The sequence below is a fragment of the Labeo rohita genome, chromosome 17 (genome assembly GCF_022985175.1).
Source record: "Labeo rohita strain BAU-BD-2019 chromosome 17, IGBB_LRoh.1.0, whole genome shotgun sequence".
Lineage (NCBI taxonomy): Eukaryota > Metazoa > Chordata > Actinopteri > Cypriniformes > Cyprinidae > Labeo > Labeo rohita.
In genome coordinates, this window is record NC_066885.1 from 30,390,296 (window position 1) to 30,412,349 (window position 22,054).

General features: G+C 39.6%; 1 protein-coding gene across 3 annotated transcripts in view; it reads left to right on the top strand.

The window, feature by feature from the left end:
- kif6 (kinesin family member 6) overlaps positions 1-22,054 on the top strand; it is a 122,530-nt gene that overhangs the window by 59,498 nt on the left and 40,978 nt on the right. For all 3 annotated transcript variants that reach the window (XM_051133284.1, XM_051133283.1, XM_051133285.1), the window contains 5 exons: positions 4,939-5,044; positions 9,548-9,695; positions 10,295-10,492; positions 17,560-17,662; positions 21,856-21,911. In XM_051133284.1, the coding sequence (XP_050989241.1) occupies positions 4,939-5,044; positions 9,548-9,695; positions 10,295-10,492; positions 17,560-17,662; positions 21,856-21,911 (611 nt within the window). The remainder of the gene's footprint in view (positions 1-4,938; positions 5,045-9,547; positions 9,696-10,294; positions 10,493-17,559; positions 17,663-21,855; positions 21,912-22,054) is intronic.

A 22,054-nucleotide genomic window follows, 5' to 3' on the forward strand; every position in this document is an offset into this window, starting at 1 on the left:
AGCTTCTAGAGGGCACGTAAGTCTGAAGTAATGAATTCAGGTAAAGGGGTGCAGAGCCAGTGGTGGTTTTGTAGGCAAACATTAATGCCTTGAATTTTATGGCAGCAGCTATTGGTAGCCAGTGCAAATTGATGAAGAGAGGTGTGACATGCATTTTTTTCGGCTCATTAAAATGAATCTAGCAGCCACATTCTGGATTAATTGTAAAGGTCTGATCGAACTGGCTGGAAGCCCTGCCAAAAGAGTATTGCAATAGTCCAGCCTGGACAGAACAAGAGCTTGAACAAGGAGTTGTGAAGCATGTTCCTGGGGTCTGATCTTCCTGATGTTGAGTAAAGCTAATCTGCAGCACTGGGCAGTTTTAGCAGTATGGTCTGAAAAAGTCAGCTGATCATCAATCACAACTCCAAGGTTTCTGCCTGATTTTGAAGGCGTTATAGTTGATGTGTGTAACTGGTTGGTGAAATTGTGATGAAACGATGGGTTTGATGGAACCACAATCAGTTCTGTCTTGGCAAGGTTGAGTTAAAGATGATGGTCCTTCATCCAGCAAGAATTGTTTGTTAGACAAATCGTTTATAAACATACAATAGACTGTAAAATTAGTAATAATGAATTGTGCTTGCTAACAGCATTGTTTATGCTCATGTGTAATATGCAATATAAATCAGATTAAATGAATTGTTCAGGATTTGGATTGTTTCAGCTGTAGCAGTAATGGTGTTAACAGCACACTTAATTATTTCTGCATGTTAGAGTATGGAAGACTTAATAATTCCCAGAGGAAAGAAAAATTAAAGAAGTGAGATCTCTTTAACATCTCAAACATTTCTCCTAGACAGAAATTAGATTCTATTAAATGGAGACTTTTGCTTGAGTCTCCTGCTTCTCACACTTGTCTAATGAGACAAAAACTCTCACAATGGTCTCCTTTAAAGTTTCATAAGAGATCTCATTATCATCACACACTGTGCTCAGATTTTTCTCCTTTGTAAGAGAAACTGGTGCTCTCACATTTGGCTCCTCTAAATTTTCATAAGAGATCTCATCAACATCATGCACTGTGCTCAAACTTTTCCTCTTGGCTAGAGATGCTGGAGACTCTGCTGCTTTCACATTTGGTTCTACTAAAGTTTCATAAGAGAACTCAACAACACCACGTATTGTGCTCAGATTTTTCTCCTTAGTTAGGGAATCTGCTTCTCTTACATTTGGCTCCTCTGAAGTTTCATTAGAGATCTCATCAACATCATGTACAGTTCTCAGATTTTTCTCCTTAGCTAGAGACTCTGGATCTCTCACATTTGTCTCTTTTAAAGATCTCAACAACATCATACAAAGTGCTCAGATTTTTCTCCTAAACAAAAGACTCTGGTGGTCTCATATTTGTCTCCTGCAGTGGTTCAAACAATATCTCAATAACATCACACGCTGTGCTCAGATTTTTCTCCTAAACTAAAGACTCTGGTGGTCTCATATTTGTCTCCTCCAATGGTTGAGACAAGATCTCAGGAATATCACACACTGTGCTTAGATCTCACTTCTTTGCTATAGACTCTGGATCTCTCACATTTGTCTCCTCAAAAGTTGGAAAAATATCTCAACAACATCACACACTATGCTTAGATCTTATTCCTTAGCTAGAGACTCTGGATCTAAGCACAGTGTGTGATGTTGATAAGGTCTCTTCTAAATTTTTGAGGAGACAAATCACAAATGGTGAAATATTGAAAAAATAAAGCCTTGTACTCAGACAAATAAAACTACATTTTTATATTTTACATGACCTAAGCTACTGAGCTATGATTTGATTCAACCTCCCATCTTCTCCCAACCTTTTTTTCATCAAAATGTGCTTTTTACCTTGCCATCACTTATTTTACAATCAAGCCATCAAAATGTTTCTAACATTTCAAAACACATTGTCATGTTAGCAGACAGATTACATTTTTACATGTGACCAACAATTCCTCAGCAAACATAAAATATCATAATCAAATATTATCAAAATATTCACCTGATTGAAGTGACATAGAGTTGACACATCAGAAGAAAGTGACGAAAACCTGAATTTGTAGTCATTTTAACTAATACATTGAATCAATCAATTACTGTTAACAAACACAACAAACAGTATGCTATTATTTGTAAAGCTTTTTTTCAAGATTCAGATTTAAGTTTTTGATATATCATTGGAACACAAATAATCTATTTTGTTTTCTCTGTTGATGTTAGATGCCAATAGAACCTGCTTAAGGACAATAAAATGATCTAAACATTTAAAATAATTTCCTCAGAAATTGGAAGATGGTGTTGACATATTGTGGCTTTGACACAGGAAATACTAACAGTATGATTTAAAATATTCTAAAACTATAAAACTTACCAGAGCCTGTCTGACATTGATGTACTCTGCAGAGGTGGAATGTGGCAAGGGGGTCCATTAGAGAGATAGCTGCCCCTGATATTCTGGGGTTTTTTTTGTTTGTTTGTTTGTTTGTTTTGTTTTTTACATTTTAATGAGTGTCTGACAATGTTGACAAACCTGAGCACAGTGTGTGATGTTATTGAGAGTTTGAACCATTGGAGAAGACAAATATGAGACCACTTAGTTTAGAAAAAAACAGGAACCATGAACCAGGAAATAGATATGGGAAACATCCAACAACAACTGACAAACAAGGGGTGCTTCTCATTTCTTATTTGTGCATTCTTGTTTCCTTTCCTTGCTTCCTTTCCGGAGGAATCAAAGGATGAACATTGAAATATTTTTGACCACTCAAGCGTTACTTCACAGTGTCATCAGCTGCGCTAAAGGGATCTGCCCATACAGTATGTTGTTAAAGTTCGTTATTTAAGGCATTCATAATAAATATGAATAAAGCAAGATGCCCAGTTTAAATATGACATTATTTAAACTGCAAAGGTAAAATATAAATGTAAATTATTACGACAGATGTGAAGGGGGAGGAGAATTTATACATGCATCACGTTTAGTTGATAAAACACTTCTGCAAAGGATACACCTGTGTATCCTCGCTTATGACTCCTCAGGAAGCCTCCTCACTCCTTGATCCTCGCCTCCTCACAGTGCAATTTGAGAATTGAGATGTCCTACAAGATGGCTGAGATCAGTTTCCGGGTCATAGGATGAAGGACGGAGGAACGAAAAGATGAGGAGGGATATTGAGAAGCACCCAAGGACTGAAACACAGGAGTATATACACTTCTTCTAAGATTTGCGCCAGACTAGGCGCATTAACGGTGTATTGCTGCCCTCCTTAGTCCATCTGAAGAATGAGTGATGAGTAGAAAATTTGTGGCCCTGTTCTTTATTGAGCGTTCTCCCAAACCTACTTAAAATTGGCACATGATTACTTCCAATAGTATACCAATTCATTATATCCCATTCTCCCACTCTTGCATGTTCAGAAACCAGGTTGGCCCACCGTCATTTATCACCACCCATCCATGATTGTCAATAAAATCACCCAGAACTGAACCATTTCTATCTTGAGTGCCATATATATATATATATATATATTTTTTTTTTTTTTTTTTATATTTCTCAACTACCTTATCTCTCCCCTGGCTGATAACAACCTGCTCACTACAAGACAATACTTAATGCATATACTTGTATAACATTTCTGGTTGAATATCCTTAATCTTGAGAATCTTAGTCTGGCCTTTGCATTCTTTGATGTCATGATCTTCACTAAAGTTTCCACATCTGCGTTTTCCTCTACATAGTGTTGCTACGTGCCCAAATCTCTGACACTTACAGCATCTCAAAGGAGGCCTTTCATACATGCTAACTCTGAAACACACGTGTACTAGCATAACTTTCTCTGGTATAACATCTTCCATTAATGTCAGTAGCACTGCTGAGCTTTCCCTGCCTTCTGTTCTTTGGTGCTTTCCCATGCAAGTAGCTTTAACCACCATTTCTATCCATATCGCTGTCAGTTTCTTGAGTATCTTTATGGTTTCTCTTCCCCTTTTTACTCTTCACCTGGTGTCTGGATTGGCAAGTAATCTCAGTTGACATATTTTTTCTGTCCAACTCAGTAGAAGCTTTGTTTTCTACACCACACAATTTACGATTTAAAAAACGAAACTCCCACCTTGTCAGCTTGTTCCGCCTCAAACGTCAAGCCGAGCGTCCTCACCGTCTCTATATATACACTGGGTGGAACCAATGAACTAATGAGTAACTGTGGGAACTAACAAGAGAATGGGTGTGCTCAAATTAGTGTCCATGGCAACAAAAAGGGATCAGAGCAGCAGGGAAACATGAGGGGAACCAGGCAACAGTATGGACACAGAACACAGACAGGATGATGATGAGATCTCTCCCAAAACTTTAAAAGAAACAATTGTGAAAGTATTAGTTTTTTTCCCCTTAGGAAACAAGTTTGATAAGCAGGAGACAAGAAAAAGTCTCCATTCAATTTTAAAATAAATGATGTTTTATTAACAAAGTTTGGGAGGAGCACGTTCAGATAATTAACCTGGCCAATTCATCATCAGCAATTACACCTATCCTATCAGCTCGAGAAGAGAACCTCTATAAATAGCCTAAGCTGTCTTACCTTCATTTTCTCTGCAGTCTTCCAGCATTTGATGTTAAAGTAACTCAATTTCTGTCTAGCAGAAACATTTGGGATGTTAAAGAGATCTCTTTTTTTTCTTCTTTTTTTTTAACTTTTCTTCTCTCTGGTTAGCTTAAATGTCACTTATCCACACTTCTCACACATTTTATTTAAACACAATACATGCACAGTCATATTTGAAGTTGTTTTAGACAGTGTCAGTGTTTTATTGCACAATGATTTAACCTATAGTGCGCTGCCCGCAAGGCTATTGGAATTCCTTTTGTTTTGTTGATGCAATTATTTTACAGTGGAAGACATGAGTATTATTCCTGTTTTGCAGGTTGGAAGAGCAGATAAATCTGTATCTGGAGGACCCTGACATTGAAGGAACATTAAACCTTGGGCCTGATATGAGAAAAATCCACTTTTGTTTCTATCTCCTAAAGGTATGACTTCATTTTGATCGTTAGTTGTGTCTTGTTCTTTGATTATCAGTGTTATACATTCTTCCTCGAATCTTCTAATTTTTACTTAGTCTTTTAGCCTCCCTCTTCATTATTATTTAATGTCTTCTGTTCTGTTTGGTAATTTTTAACATGACTACTGGCTTGATTCCACCGAGTGGTACGTTCAGTACAGTACATAACGGTATGCAATTATGTCCGTTTCCATTGTCAGAAGTTGTGAATGGTACCAAAATAGCGAACCACACTGTACCACTTTTGGGTACCCTTCCGTTGGTGAACCTAGCTCAGCAAAGCGTACCAAAAGGATGGAGCTAAACTTACTGCAGAACGCTGATTGGTTGACTAGAATTGTCGCTTGTGTGTGCTACAAGGGGATAAAGCTTCTTCTTCACTCGTTCTGCTATGCTGTTCATGCGTGTTGGGACTATTTACATCAGAGTGCACAAACAAAAAAATGTAAGAGTGTATTTTATAATTTTATATTTTCTCACAGACAAAAGCTGTTTCACAATATGCGTTCTTGTTGTTCTTGTGGACTTGTGATACATGATTGCAAAAAAACCTGCATAATTTCAAAATATTACTGTTATGAAATTTTCCGACGAGAATGTAGTTGTTTAAAGCTAAAATCTGCGGATTATTTATAAAGATGGCGCCTATTTGAAAATTTGCTATGGCGATTTCGGAGATGTGAGCTCCAGGCGATCACCGGGCTTTCAGTGCTCATGCATCGGCCTAGAGCAGCCTTAGCTCCGCTAGTCCTTCTGACATTTGCCGCTGACTCTGATGTCTCTGTAGTGATTAAACATGAGATGCAATCAATCTATTATTTATTTATTTCTATTATTATTTACATTAATTTGTTGTTTGTTCCTGGTCACATAATTTTGGCTGAGCACAAAGCTATGTTTAACTTTATATATTTATATATATTATTTCATGAATTGTTTGCTTTTGTCTTTATTTCCTCTTATATAATGCTCTTCACACTAGCAGTGACTTCTGTTTGTAACCATGTGACAATCGTAACCATGTCAGATCATTTTGATCTGAACTTAAGAATTACATCTGCTTAATCAATAAAAAATAAAGTGCTTACTGGATTCTTAAAGAAAACAAAAGAATTGTAAAACAATAAAATAAATGCAGATATTAGACATTCTCAGAACCATTTTTGTTCTTAGAATTTCAAAAGTTGTGGATTCCCAAGTTTTTCACTTTGCAATTATGCTCCGCGTGGAATCGCCGAGACCGCGACGCGAGCACTGCCTCAACTGCAGGCGCCACCTCAGCTTGACGGGACGCTTCTGCTGCACAGGCGAGTGGCGGCCACGTGGCTTTTAGGGTGTACTCACACCTAGGCATGGTTGCCGTGAACCGGGCCCGAGTATGATTGTAAGTGTTGTTTTAATGATGTCCGATATGACAATATTGAGTGTATCACAAAAACACACACAGAGAGTGCATGTGCATCAGCATGAAGACAAATGTAATATTTATTTTATTTTAAATGTAATATTTTATTTTAAGTTAAATAAAGTTAGCATAAAGTGAAAATATTGGACACAATATTCCCTATTTTTGCTCAATTTTGCCAAAAATAGTTCCAAAGAAATATCACAGCACTGTTTTGCATCTTTGAGCATTACACAGGACGGCGTTTCCTTGAATGAATCAGCTTTTTGAACAAATCGGTTTAACAAATGGGTCAGTGACCATTAACACATTCAAATTTAGTTTAGCTCCAACCTTGAAAAAAAAATACCAACCTGTATCCTGAAGACCTTGATTAGCTTGTTCAGGTGTGTTTGATTAGGGTTGGAGCTAAACTCTGCAGGGACACTGGCCCTCAAGGATCAATGTTCCGCACCCCTAGTTTAAAGCATGGTGCTTTGCATATGAAATCAGATTAAGGGTTAAAGGGATAGTTCTCCAAAAAATGAAAATTCAGTCATTATTTACTCACCTTAGTTGTTGTTCTAATGGTTTATCACTTTCTTTCTATTTCAGACCACAATTTGAAAAATATAAAAATTTGGTAATTATTTGGTGGAAAACAAATTCAAATTTAAATTAGTATTAAACAAAAATCCTGCCATTGGTCTGTTGTGCAGTTGCACATTCATGAGACTGTATTAGCGGTGTCTCATAATTATTCATGAGGCTGTATATTCTTATCCTATGAGAAGACGCTTCGTCTAAATATTCACAACAGCACGTGTTGATTTGACAGACGCTTCAGACTGTGAGATTGCGTACAATAACTGAGAAAAACATTAATGGATCGAAGGAGACTGTTTTTGTTTGCTTTGTAAGTAGAGTTTGGCACAAACGTGATTCATTCATAAGGTGAGTGTAATAGCGTTTTTTACAACTCCTTAACACAACCTGTCAAAAGGATTATAAATGCTGCAAAATAAGCCTTAAAAGTTACTAGAAGTGCAACAACACGTTCATATATATGTTTCATGACCCTTTAAGTCATTGAGTCATTCATTCATTTGATTCTGTCAAATGACTGATTCATTCAGGAATTAAGTATGTGGTTCTCTTCATGAGTAGGTCATTGAATCATTGGTTCACCTGCTTCGTTCAAAATGCGGAATCACTCAGAAATTGTGTATTGCTTGGAGGCACATAACAGTTCTGCTGTGGCTTTAATAGCTAATATTTGTCTTAGCGAAATTGAGCAAAAACAGACAATATATAATCGGAAAAAGGCACCGCTAAAGGCAGCTGCCAAATTCGATAGATGCATGTGAATAAACAGGCAGTAATTTATTTTGCTATTTAAATATGGCAGGATGGACTGCCTGTTACGGCTCCCTCTGCTGCTTCTATAGTTACTTCCTGTTTGGCAGCCATATAAGGAGGACCATGCCAAACTCTACCAAGCATTTTCCCTGTTTCATTGCCTTGTTTTTTCCTCGGTTATTGTTTTGTTTCATAGTCATAGTTTTGCCTTGTTTTCATTGCCATAGTTTTGCCTTGTTTCATAGCCTTGTTTCATTTGCTACTTTGGACTGCTCTCTGGTATTTTGACCTTCTGCCTGTTTATTGGATTACGCTTTTGTCTTTCCCTACATATCACTGTTTGTTTGGAGATCGACCCTGCCTGTCTGACTACGTTGTGTTCAATAAAGCTCGCATTTGGATCTATCACGCTTCTGACGAGTCCCGTTACAGTAAGACATGGGGAATACAGTTGCAAATGGACTTCGCTTTTCCATTTGAAATTTGGCAGTCACTGTGCATTTGCGTAAGCTTGCTGTGGAATTCGCAATGCTCCTCCTAGGGTTTTAAAGCTTTTTTAAAACATTTTGATATCTTGAACAGTTTGGCCATGGCAAGACAATACAATTATGGCGAAAAATGGCTCACATCAAATTAAAAACTAAGGTTGTTTACAAGATGGAGTCATAGGACAATAAATCTTTTAAGCCCAATTCTTTTTCAGCTCAGTCTCCATCCCTTAGAATGACAAATAGATACATAGTATCAGTTCATATGTCCTGTACTGTCAGTATAGTTTTATGTAATTATTTTACTGTTCTAGAGTAACCATTTCATTGCTGTGACTCAACAATCAGACTGCCAGAGGTTTAACCCTCTGGGGTGGAATGCCACACTGTCATTAATTTTTTTAGTGTATAGATAAGAATAAGGTGTCAAAGACAAAGGGTCTACTTTTATTTGTGTATAGTCTTAATGACAACAAAACAATGTGCTATTGTAAAATAAGGAAAATAAACAAGGTGCGCTCTCTGCTGTCTCCCCACAGACACGTAAATAAAACAACCTGATTCTCAGCAAATACTTGCCTCACAAACATGATTAATATATGCATAGAAAGCTTGAAATGTCTACTTTACATCATAAACAAATATTCTCTAATAAAGTAATCTATATGAAACCAACGCAAGCTCCAGTTTTCCCTGTCTAAACTCGCTGTGCTGTTGGAAAATGTCAGTGCCTAAAATACAGTGGCTAAATTAATGAAAAATAAAGCTGATACTTTATTTTTCATCAAATTACAAATGTGTCTTCTTTGTGTTGATGATCCAAGGCTCTACTAGCTATCTGAATTCCCATGAATCTTTTAGATAAATCAGTTGACCAACTCCCTCCAGTTTGCTAATCTCAAATTGTTGAACAGCCTGTGGGAAGTGCTCCCATACTGCCAAATAACATGCAAAAGTGAACTTAGCATCCGATGGCCCCTTTAAGACTAACAAAGCACGAAACTTGGAGGGTAAGGTAATTGTGGTAGATTTATGTTAGATTTGTTCAGCTAACATTTAATAGTTTTTACAACAGAAACATTGTGGAATGTCAGTATTTTTGTGTTTTATGCCCTGAACAATCTTTAAAAAATCTTAAAAAAAAATCTTTTGAATCTTCTTGTCTCAAATAAAAGGAGACTACAGAAATTCTGCAATATTTAAATCTATTACACCACACAAACAGGTTTCTTTTTTTCAGGTGAGGGTGCGAGAGGGATCCTGTGCTCAAAATGGGGTGAGTAATGGCAGTACTCCTTTATTAGTGATGTCTGATGAAGAGCAAAGGAAATCATATGCAGAAGTCCAAAAGCTGCGGGACATGTTGACTCACCGAGATAATGAGATCAGTATCCTTTATTAAATTATGAATAGTTAAAAATATTATTCAAATTAATGGCACTTAGTTGGTTCAAATAAAAATAACAACTACTTAAACTTTTTTTTTCTCATTGTAATAATACTTAACCAGAATCGTGATTGAGTTGTTTAAGTTTAAAATTGTAATAATTTTAACCACTGTATCTTCTCAACAATAATGAAAATATTTGAAGTGAAGTGACCCATCCAAGTGCACACACACTGTGAACACCCACCCAGAGTAGTTGGCAGCCATATTGCTGCGGCACCTGGGGAGCAGTTGGGGGTTTGGTGCCTTGCTCAAGTATCTCACCTCAGTCGTGGTATTGAGGGTGGAAGAGAGTGCTGGGTATTCACCTTTACTGTTATCATTGGCATATTGTCGAAGTGTCTAATTTTAAAGTTTGGTAATATTATTTTCGACTCACTAATGATTCAATCACAGTGGTTAATAGTCCACTGGAGTAGAATAACAATAAAAAAAAGAAGACTGTTTTGCATTTTTTTTTTTCTTTTGTATCACACAGGTCTCCAAGATGCAACCGTTATCATTGTCATAAAATTATCATCCTTAATTTAAATTTCTCAGGTATATTAGTGAACATGCTCAAGAAAGAAAGGAAGAAAGTTCAAGATGTCACTTACCAGCTTGCCCAGTTACAAAATCAAAACCCATCAACCTACAATTCATCCTGGTCACCCACTACTATACAGGGGGAAGACATTGCAAAATGTGACCCTTCTAATGATTACACAAACACTCAGCATTTGATGACCAAAAATAGAGGTGAGTGATCACAGACAAGATCTCAGCTCTATATTATGTATAGTCACTGACCAGGATTTACTACATATTATGCTTGTCTTTAATTGCCTAACCACTCAGACAAAATGTGCAGTCACTGCCACTATCTCTTAGTCAGCAGGATAATGCAGCTATTAAAAATGAAGAGCAATTAAATCAGTTGTTTCACAAGGGCAGAAGGGGATGTATTTGGAAGAAAAAAAAGCTAATATAACAAAGGCATCAAACTAACCAATGGTGGGCAAAACACAATTCAGGCAACAGTGGTTGGATTGGTGCTTATACTGTATGGGGAAAAAGTGTTTACATGTCAGGAGGGATTCTGGAGGAACGAACACTGGAGGGCGCTGATGAAGGAGGGTTGGGCGGACTTTTCTGGGACTCAGGATATGCAGAAGAGCTGGCTGGAACCAGCAGAGATGAAGGAGGGCTGGACGGACCAGCAGAAACAAAGGAGACTCAGGAGACAAAGGAGGGTTGGAAAGGACCAGCGGAGATGAAGGAGAGCTGGACTCCTGTTTAAACTCTGTGACATGGGACTCTGGAGAGCAGTCTGGAGCTGAGAACTCTGGAGGAAACGTCATATCAAGGAGCTCTGAAGGGAGCATATCAAGGAGCAGAGAACTCAGGCAAGAGCGCCATCTCAAAAAGTTCGGGGACATGTGCTGGAGTGGACTCTGGAGCGGGTTTATGGGCTGTGGTGAACTCTGGAACAAACTCATGAGACATGCACAGAGGTGACAGTGATTGAGTGGAGGTGGTGTTTTTATCAACCGTACCAACTGTGAGGGAAGAATCTCCCATTCACAACACATAGTCTATATACTGAAGGAGGGAACATGTGGTAGCGGTGTGGGTACCTGATAGAAAAGATAGTCATCGAGTCCAATCCAGAAAAGAGTCTTCAGTGTGCCATCGCTCCAGGGCACAAAATGAACAAGTTCAATAAACTCCTCAACATACTGCTCCAGAGCACGGCCGTCCTGACAGATGGAAAAGAGAGGATCCTCTGCCCCTATTTGTTTTGAGTCCATCTTTGTCTAAGTCCTGTATTCTGTAATGGTATGTGGATGTAGAGAAGGAACGCAGGAGTAATCCAATAAACAGTCTTACAATACAATACAATAGTCTTGACAATGACACATAGAAACAAACATAACAGAAGCCATGTGCTCATACCAGACATGACAATATAAAAGTATATGGCCAATAAAAACAATATCACAAGCCATGCACTCAAAAACATCACACACCAGTAGTCAGGATGAGTCTAGGTGAGTTGGTGATGGAAAGAACACCCTGAGCATGTGCTCATAATAAAGACCAAACACAGAGCATGAGTATCTGGATCCTGACACATGTATCTCTCTGGATTGCGTTTGGTGCAATAGTTTTGGTGCAGTGTCTATTACGGTTGCCAGACTTAAGCATTAAACAATATACCACAGTGCACTATGTTTATACTATGACTTTTGTTTATAGAAAGGTCGCTGTGAAAAGAAATTGACCCTGTATCGGCGCACTGCCTAAAAAGGCCATCGTGCCGACGCAGGGCCAATTTTTTTTCACAGCGACCTTTCTATAAATTATAGTCATAGTATGAACATAGTTCATTGACATACAGCGCTGTTGTGCTACTGGCGTCCCATGTTCGAATCCTGACTTGAGGACCTTTCCCAATCCTGCCCCTTATTTCTCTCCCACTTTGCTTCCTGTCTGTTCTGATCTGTCCTGTCGTAGTAAAGGTTAAAAATGTAAAAAAAACATATTTAAAAAAAAAAAAGAAAGAAAAGAATTCGCTGTGAAAAGAATTTGACCCTGCATCATTGTTTTGTTCACAGTGAGAAAACTGAGTTGAAGGACTTTATGTGTGGTATATTTTAATAACCATTTTTTTGTATTCACTGTTTTCACAAGCAACCGTTACATTTTCAAAACTCTTAATACTGTTACAACAGATTTTTTTTTCTCAAATATTTCAGCATATTTTCAATTGTCTTAGTACAATACAAACAATCACACCCTTTTCGCTACACAAAATAATTGTTTCATCTATATAAATGTTTCATTCACAGTAACTGCTTTTCATGAAGCTTATACTGTCAAACTTTTGACATTTGCATGCCTTCTCATTCAGTTTAATACATTTCTCTATTATTTAATCTAACTCATCTTAATGGTTAATCAGAGAATCATTTGGTGCATCTATAGATATCTAGATTTAGATAGATTTAGATTCAATAGATATAGTTTCTAAAGAACTTGTTTGCAATTTAGGGATAACCAAATGTAATTAATTTTTTTTTGCACTATAAGCTATTTATCTTAGATGATAACCACTATTTTGTACGTGTGTGTATGGTTCAGGTAAATCCTGTGTTCTATTTCGTTCTTCCTGACTGCCAGAGGTAGTGCTTCACACTGAATGTTATCTCATCGCAGATGCACAGGTCGAGTCTAATACAAACAAAGTCCTTCGTGACCAGGGTGCCTAGGAGGTCCTCCCCTATTTAACATTGTGGCTTCCTGCAGACTGTCCCTATAATCTTCTCGCGTGCATGTATTACAGGTCGGTGAATATTAAAGGAAGACACTTGGAATGCGTTTTTCAGCTTCACAACAGATCAGCTGTTGGTGTTTTGCAACTGCGCATCCTCTAGAGGCTGCATCGGATTCAGTTGAATTAATTGAGAATGCGGTGTGGTGCATTTGTTACATTTATGCTCTGGGTTCATTTTTGTTTTCTCCGGCATTGTTTGGTCGCTAGATAAACTTGACATAAACAGACTTGACTTGGCATAAACAACTCACCAACAGCAGGGTTACAACATCAATACACGACAAGAGACAATGGCTACATGAGGGCTATATACACCAAACAATGAGGGTTACATGACAAACCAACCAATAGGGAACAAGACACATGACTAAAACAACCAATGAGAACATGACATACACAAGGCAGGGATACAAGAAAGCAAGTGAATCACATGACTAGACAAGGACCATGGCTAAACTTCAAAATACATGACAAGAAAACATGAACATGATACAAACCCCAAAACCAGGCATGACATAACCCCCCTCTAAGGGCAGCACCAGACACCAACATAACACACAACTCAAACAAACCCCAAAAAGTCCAGAAGGGTGGTGGAGCAAAGGTGGAACTGGGGGAGGGCCAGACCCATGCAGGGGAACAGGACCTGGATCATAACATGGCAGAGGATCAGGACGGTGGAGCACTGGTGGACCTGGACCATGGTGCAATGGCAGACAGTGAAACAGTGGAGGTCTTGGGCCATGGAGCAGAGGCAGACTGTGGATCATTGGAGGACCTGGGCCATGGAACAGAGGCAGACAGTAAAGCTGTGGAGCAGAATTCCACCAAGTCAGATCCTGAGGAGCATGGAGCCAGGACGGAGCTGGTAGAGCAGGGAGCCATGGCAGCACAGGCAGAGCAGAAGAGGCCTCAGAGACAGACTTGTGGACAGGAGAGGCCTCTGGAGCAGATTTGTGGACAGGAGAGGCCTCTGGAATGCAGTGTACAGCCCACACACTCAAAATGGCGACGGCCATTACGGACAGCGCAGTGGACAGAGGGAGGCCTGCCGGACCTGAGGATGTAGCGACCACTGGGATGCCAGCTGCTGGCACTGACATCATTGGTGGGTCCATCACACTGGCAATCATGATGGTTTGAGACTTTGGAGTGGCAGCAATGACATGACGAGGCTTTGGAAAGTCAGGCGAGACATGGCATGGCTCTGGGAGATCAGATGAGACATGGCAAGCCTCTGGAAGGTCAGACTTTGGCATAGGGACCGTGGCTTGGCTTGGCGAGGCTCTGCGATGGCAGCCATCTTGGCCTGTGACTCAGGCGTGGCAGGCATCTTGGCTGGGGACTGAGGCATGGCGGCCATCTTGTACTGAGGCTCTTGAGTGGCCAGCATGATGTGAAGAGGCTCTGGCTTGGCAGGTGTGACGTGAGCAGACCTTTGTGTAACAGACGTGACGTATGCAGGCTGTGGCTCAGTCGAGCAGGCCCTAGAGCAGCAGACATGACATGAGCAGGCCCTGGATCAGCAGACATGACGTGAGCAGGCCGTGGAGCAGCAGACATGACGTGAGCAGGCCCTGGAGCAGCAGGCATGACGTGAGCAGGCCCTGGAGTAGTAGACACGACGTGAGCAACTCCAGACATGACAATTGGGGACATGAAAATGTTCTAATGTAACAGTCATAACATGAGACTTGGGCAAGGTGCTGTGTTCCCCCTTCACATCTGTGATAGAGCAAGCAAACATTGCGAGAGCTTCACTAAGGAGAGCAGAAAGTGCCAGACTTGACGCCTCTGTTTTCAACTCCACCCGCGACTGCTCTCGGCTAATCTCGTTGATCACCGTCTGCAGCTGTAGATTAAGTCGAACACACCTCATGACACATAAACAAGCCAGGGATACAAGAGGGTAAGGGAATCACATGACTAGACAAGGACCATGGCTAAACTTCAAAATAAATACAAGAAAACATGAACATGAAACAAACCCCAAAACCAGGCATGACAGGTACATTGGTAAAGACTGCATGGTACTATAACTCACCTTTCATCTGAAAAGTTCAATTACAGTATAGATTCAGTCATATTTCATACTGTTTTGACAGTAAACTGTTCTAGCACAAAACCTTATGGTCATGTCGTACCTTGTGATCACAGTAACACAGTATATAAATACTTTTACAAACATTATGGATTTTATGTGAGTTATGCAAACTAGGTAATGTAACTGTATTTTCTAAAATGACAATTATTGCTTGTATTACTGTAATTATTGCAACAAAGGTGATTTTAAACATGTATCTTGTTTGCTCTTGAATGAACTGATTGTTACAGTTTTTTAATTGGTTTGGTACTATTTTCATAAGTAAGGTGTACATTTTCAAAACTCTTAATACAAAATTTTAAACTGATTACACCGTGTGTCTTGCCGTTAAACTGTTCTGTGTTTGTTTTGGTCCCTATGTATTCCATGTCCTGGTTTTTCCTCATGTTCTCTTATGCCCATATTTAGTTTTCCTGTTCTAAATTGTGTTTCATTGTTCCCAGGTGTTCCCCTCATTATTCTCATTTAGTCTGTGTTACTTAAGCCCTGTTTTGGTTTAGAGTTCCTGGTCTGATGTCTATAGTCATAAAACGTGTTCCTGTGTTGACTTTGATTATTAAAGTCTTCTATTTACGTTGATTCCTCATCTCCTCATTTTCCTGCCTACAACTGTGACAGAACAGCGGACCTACAAGATGAACTGGGCTGAGGACTTCCTCCCAGAGTTCCAGCAGGAGGGAACCTCTTTGGAGCAGTATGTGGAGTATTTCCTGGGTATGATCCGTTTCCCCACTCTTCCTTGAGTTATCCGAAGCTACTCCTTAGTCCTCAGCCCAGGAGCACTGGCCGCTCCCCAGTCAAGCCGGTTGGCCGGTGCACTATCAAGCCCGCCGGCCGCCCAGCAGCCAAACCCACTGACCACTCCTAAGTCAAGCCCGCCGTCCGCCACACATTCAAGCCAGCTGGCTGTTTTACTCATAAGAAGAGAGATGGCTTTAGCCCCGGACCAGAGTCGAGAGATGGCTCTAGCCCCAGACCAGAATCAAGAGATGGCTCTAGCACCAGACCAGAGTCGAGAGTGGGCCATGGATCCTAATTTCAGCCTAGAGAGGGCGCCTGATCCCACATTCTTCCCAGAGAGGGCTTCTGATCCCAAGTCAAGTCAAGAAAGTAACTTCCCATGGCCCCCTGAGCTCTCCTGATCCCAAGTACAGCCCAGAGAGGGCTCCTGATCCCCAAGTTAAGCCCAGAGAGGGCTCCTGATCCCAAGTTAAGCCCAGAAAATCTTCTGATCCAACATTCAGCCCAGAAAGGGCTACTGATCCCCAATCAAGTCGAGAGAGAGACTCTGTCCCCAAATTAAGCCCAGAGTGGACTCCTGATCCAACGTTCGACCCAGAGAGGGCTCCAGCTCCCAAGTCCAGCAAAGAGAAGACTCCAATCCCCAAGTCCAGCCCAGGGAGGGCCTCAAAGCCCGTAATTCCCCCTATAGCTATAGGGCTCCAGCCGTAGTGGCCAGGCAGAGGGTTGAGGCCAAGGCCATGGAGGCTGCTCCGCCATGGTTCCCCGAGCTCCCTGCTGGCTCTCCAGACTACCTGCTCCGCCGCACCGCCATGGCTCCCTCCAGACTCTAAGCTCCCCGCACCGCCATGGTTCCCTGAGCTACCTGATCCGCCATGGCTCCCTGAGTTGCCTGCTCTGCCATGGTGCCTGGACCCGGCACCGCCTTGGAGGCGTCCCGTACCAACCTGTCCTAAGGGACCACCTCAGGCATCCACCCTCCCACCCCTTTGATGTTATTTGGTGTGAGGACGCGCCTCCAAATGTGTATTGTACTAAGACAATTGAAAATTACTCTGAAATGTAAAAAATAAAAAAAGCACTTTTGATGATTTGTTGTGATATTAGTATTAACAGGTCTGAAAATGTAACAGCTTGTGAAAATAGTACCAAAGCAAATAAAAACTATACCACTGTAAAATGTTAAGTAAATTATATGAGCATGTCCTGCATGGTGCTGGTGTTTCCACCCTCAAAATTTGACTTTTGTAAAATGTTTGATTCCTGCTCTTTTCATGCTAGGGAAATTTCTATGAATTTCTATCTGGATTCAGTTGAACTGTCACAGCATAATGAAAACACAAAATTAGCTATAAGGCTAGATGTACTGCTGAATCCTGTATTTCCACTGTTGTCCACTTAGGAAAAGCATAGTTGCACAAATATTTACATTATTCAAATGTAAATATTTGTGCAAAGCATTCCAGTTTAATACAGTTTTTGTGGGTTTCAGAGTCTGTGTTAGTCCTGGAGTTTGTAACAAAATACCATTTAATTAAATATAAAAGTTTATATGTTCACATGATCTTATTAGACATAAGTTTGAATTATCTTAGTAAGAATACAGTCCCTTAACTTAGAGTACTGTTCACTTTTCTCTTTCAGTACTGGAATTGTCTGTGGGTCAGCAGGAGGCATTTGAAGTTTTTCTGAGAGATCATGAAGACCGTTTATCAGCTGAAAATAACAGAGCTGTGTTGCAACAAAGGTCAGTGTTTTCTTTCTACAGTGTTATTATTATTATTTTATTATTTTTTTTTAGGGGCCAAGCACCGAAGGTGCGAAGGCACCTATTGTATCCGTTGTCGTTCTTATTATTATTCTTCTTCCGTTTCTTCCGCTCTTGAGTCTATGGCAGCCCATAGAACAGCTTGGGGGAAAGTTATGAAATTTGGCACACTGATAGAGAACAGTCTCAACATTAACCATAGCAACTGTTTGGCGTAATGAGACCAAACTTGGTGTGTGTCATAACAAGCAAGACCTGAGACTACCTGCAGTGTTTCGGCGCAGTGCCACCTAGTGGTCAGGAGATATAGAAAATGGCTATTTTGCTTATAACTTCTGAATGGTTCAGCCAAAAATCACAAAACTGGTCTCTTCAGATTCGGTGTCCCATGCCCTAGACCGTTTGTCCAATTTTCACCAAATTTAACTCAGATCATCTTCAGACCATGCTAGCAAAAATTTATGGATTTCGTGTTGATATACAAAATGGTTTTCGTTTAGTGCATCAACGAATTTGCTTTAAAGATGCCAAACTACATCTGAGGCTGCGTCTCTGCAATGCTTTGACATATTGACATCAAATTTTATATGTGCCATTGTCACCTCACTCTGCCCACTGTATTTATGATTTTTCAGCCATTTCAACTGATATCATGCTAAAATGGCTTTAATTACTCATTGTTGTAGTCAGGCTGTTGCTCCTTGCCATGCTTAGCTCCTCATTCTGCCACTTTTGTGCTTGGCCCCGCATTTGCTGCTTGCAGCTATATTTTTATTTGTTATTATTATTTAATAAGATGTTTAGTTGTCCATTTGGGACACGTGGGTCAATAGATTTTGTCCCCACCACTTTTTTTGAAAGCCTTTGAAAAAAATAACTATATGAGGTTACTTTAACATCAAATGGAGACTTTTGCTTGAGTCAAACTTGTCTCCTGATACAAAACTTTAGCACTCTCACAATTGTCTCCTTTAAAGTTTTAGAAGAGATCTTATCTTCAGCACACATTTTGATCAGACTTTTCTCCTTAGCTAGAGGCTCTGGATCCTTCACAAGAGGCTCTTGTCTCCTCAAAGGTTTAAAAGAGATCTCAATTACATTACACCCGGTGATCAGAATTTTTTCCTACACTAAATACTCAGGAGCTCTCACAATAGTCCCCTCTAAATTTCAGAAGAAATCTCAACAACTTTGCAAGGTGTGCAGGTAAAATGTTTCAATATGAGCTTAAACATTTCTACCATATACCATATGTATTAATCAACTGAGTCAAAGATTGAGTCATAGCTCATTTATTGCACCTTTCAGCAAAGAAAGCTTGATAAAGGTATTGGGTACATTACTATTTCCAACAAATGATGTGCTCTATGTACATAAACTGTACGGCTCTATTCTCTAATTATGTGTCAACAACGCAGAGTAACATTATTGGCTTAAACTTTTTAAAAACTTTTAATGTTGTTTTTTTTTGTTGTTGTTTTTACTTTATTAGGGATAATAAAATTATAATCTATAAAATAATTAAGAAAAAAAAGGGCACTATCTGAGAAATAAAATATTTTTATTCACCTTATTTTTCCCGTAAGAGCAGACACGGCCATTTGTAAACTTAATGGGTCTGACTTCTGGTCTCATCTGCATAAAGCTATTTTTTTAGCTGTACAAAACAGCTCATTTTGCTGCTTGATATTGCAAATTGGTGTGTCTTACCATACTATTTTAATGTGTTATCTTAATTATGAACACACTGGTTTGTAGTGCAAATAGTTTTACTGTTTTTCCTCAATTGTCTGTACTTTTATAGATTTTAAAGAATTTTAGGAGAAACATCTAAGACACTGTTGACACAAGAATAAGAAATACACGAGTATAACAAGTCTTATGAGCTTAGAAAGAGCAACCACTGAGCAATAAAATATTTCTATAATAGAGTCTTGATAAAGACTGCAGCAAGACAATAAAGAAATATTCTACTGTATGTTTTTTCCACCACATTCTCAGTTTTGACTTTTTTTTTTTTGTCTCAAATATTTCTCATGTCTTGTTGGTGTCTGCTTTCACTTAAGGAATTTTACGTGAGCCATCTGAAATGCTGTTGATACTAAAATAAAAGATATATGAGATTCACAACTCTCCTGAGCTTAGGAAGAGCAACCACTGAGCAATTTTCCTCTAGACGACCTTGTAACACACATTTCAGGATTTATAAGCAATGGCATATGTGCTCAGCGCCCCCTTTTACTGAGTGATCGAAGAGATCGAAGAGATGTAGTAAACAGAATACTTTCCATTTACACAAGTGTAGCGAATTTTTGCTCAAAGGGAAATATATATAAATAATTACAATTAATTATGATTAATTACAATTACTTATATCAGCTGCCAGTAGTAACTGTAGCAGAATCAATTTTCCATCAACTAATCTGTTCGCTCAGCGAACATTCAGTATAATCTTTATATCAACTCTAAGAAATGATATTTTCTTGGCCACAGAAAATAACTTTCTTAAAGTACCATTGCATTAGAGCAAGTAGCTCGAATCGGAATCGTAAAGGGACATTAATTTGCAAGGCAGAATCAGAATCAAAACTCATGTAATTTGTGCACAATAGTTTATTAACGAAGGACTAACACATAACTAATCTAAACAAACAAACATGAAATCACTCATACATGGGGAAGGGTCAGTGAGAAGCAGTTAGAGAGAGAGAAGGAGCATGAAGCTATGGAAAAAAGTCAGTTAACCACCTGCTGTGAAACCATCAGTGCTGTCTACAGCTTATACTAAACCTCTGTATTGTTTAGTTAAATGTACGATACTTGCATTGCCTTGGTCGTTGAACAAGTGTCCAAATGCAGTCTCTGGTGAAGGTCTTGATGGTTGGAGCAGTGGTGGTTTTGGAATCGTGATCACGTTCTTCTGGGTCCGAAGAGTGATGAACTCCAAAGATGTTCTGACTCGATGGTGACTGGGAGTTTCATCCCATGTGAAGAGTGAAGAAGAACCAAGAGCTGAGAGGGACTCAGCTGAAGTCCTGTGATCCTTGGGGAATGGAAAGACAAGGCCGCAAGGCCTGGCGCGTGCTTAGGGAAGTCCTGAAGAGTTCTAGCTCATCTTCTTAGGTTCTAAAAGAACCACTGACTGACTGAGGCGAGTCATGAAAATGAATTCAGGAGTTGAGTGGAAGTGTCTGGCTCTTAGTGGTCGAGAGCCAGTGTTGGGCCTGTCGGGCCTGCCAGGCACGCCCTGTGCCGGCTTAGGCTCCCCGTGGGTTCCTCCACACGGGCAGCAATCGGTAGATGTTGCAGACGAGTGAAGAGAGTGAAGAGAGGGAAGAACGAAGAACTAGGGAGGCGGTCAACCGTTTGCCTTTAAGCTCTCTGGAGGCTGCGCCTCCAGGAGGTCCATGAACCAATGGTAACTTTCACCTTTGGAGAGAAAGTTTATGACTCTTTGTCCGTGAGCATGGTATTTTGCATATGTAATTCGACTGGGTGTTGATGCAAAAACTACTAGGTTTCTTAAAACACTAATATGTTGCATAGGTATCAACATCTAATTTACACCATCTTTTAGATCATCAACATACGAATTAAAAGAGACCAAACATGACATAGGTGCTTTATACAACTAGTCATCTATCATAACGCATGCATAAAACAGTAGAAAGACAAATAAAAATACAACAGACAAAATTAAAATACAATGCAGTAATACTGTACACAATGACCTGGGCTATGTGTGATAGGAAGGTCAAAGAAAGGTTTGTCTGGGAATGAATAGGAAAGAGTCTATAGGCATTGTGTCTTTCCTATGGCAAATGTAGCATGGGCAGATGTGCATTCCTTGAAGCAATAAAACCTCTTATCAGATAGTCACCGTGGCAACTAAGCCCTTTTGAGGTGTTCGTTGCTTTGGGGGGTTGTCTTCAAAACTCCAGCATATAGCTGGGTTGTTGGTTTTAAAGATTATTTGTTAAATGTAACAAATAACTGTATGTCTGATTGGTCCAGACGCTACACAAGTACTAAATAAAAATCACCATGCAATTTTTAAGATCCCTTTTATTTTGTTAAAACTGTTAACTGTTATTTTGCAGATTCTGCAAGGTGTATGTAAATTTTGACTGCAAATGTACAAGAATTTTCACGTCTGCCATTTCATTTTGCAGGTTTGTTGAAGCCAAAACACTTGGTGAGCAAGTTAACCAGATCAGGATCAGAGTTAGTAAGTAATCCTTTCCTTGCTTTGTAGCCAAATTTGGACTCTTGTCAACAAGCACATACATTTTAAATTCAACTTATAGTTTCTGGTAGTGTGGTTTGTGTGAGGTCCTGGTAAACTGAGTCAACCAGTCTCAGTCCTGACTG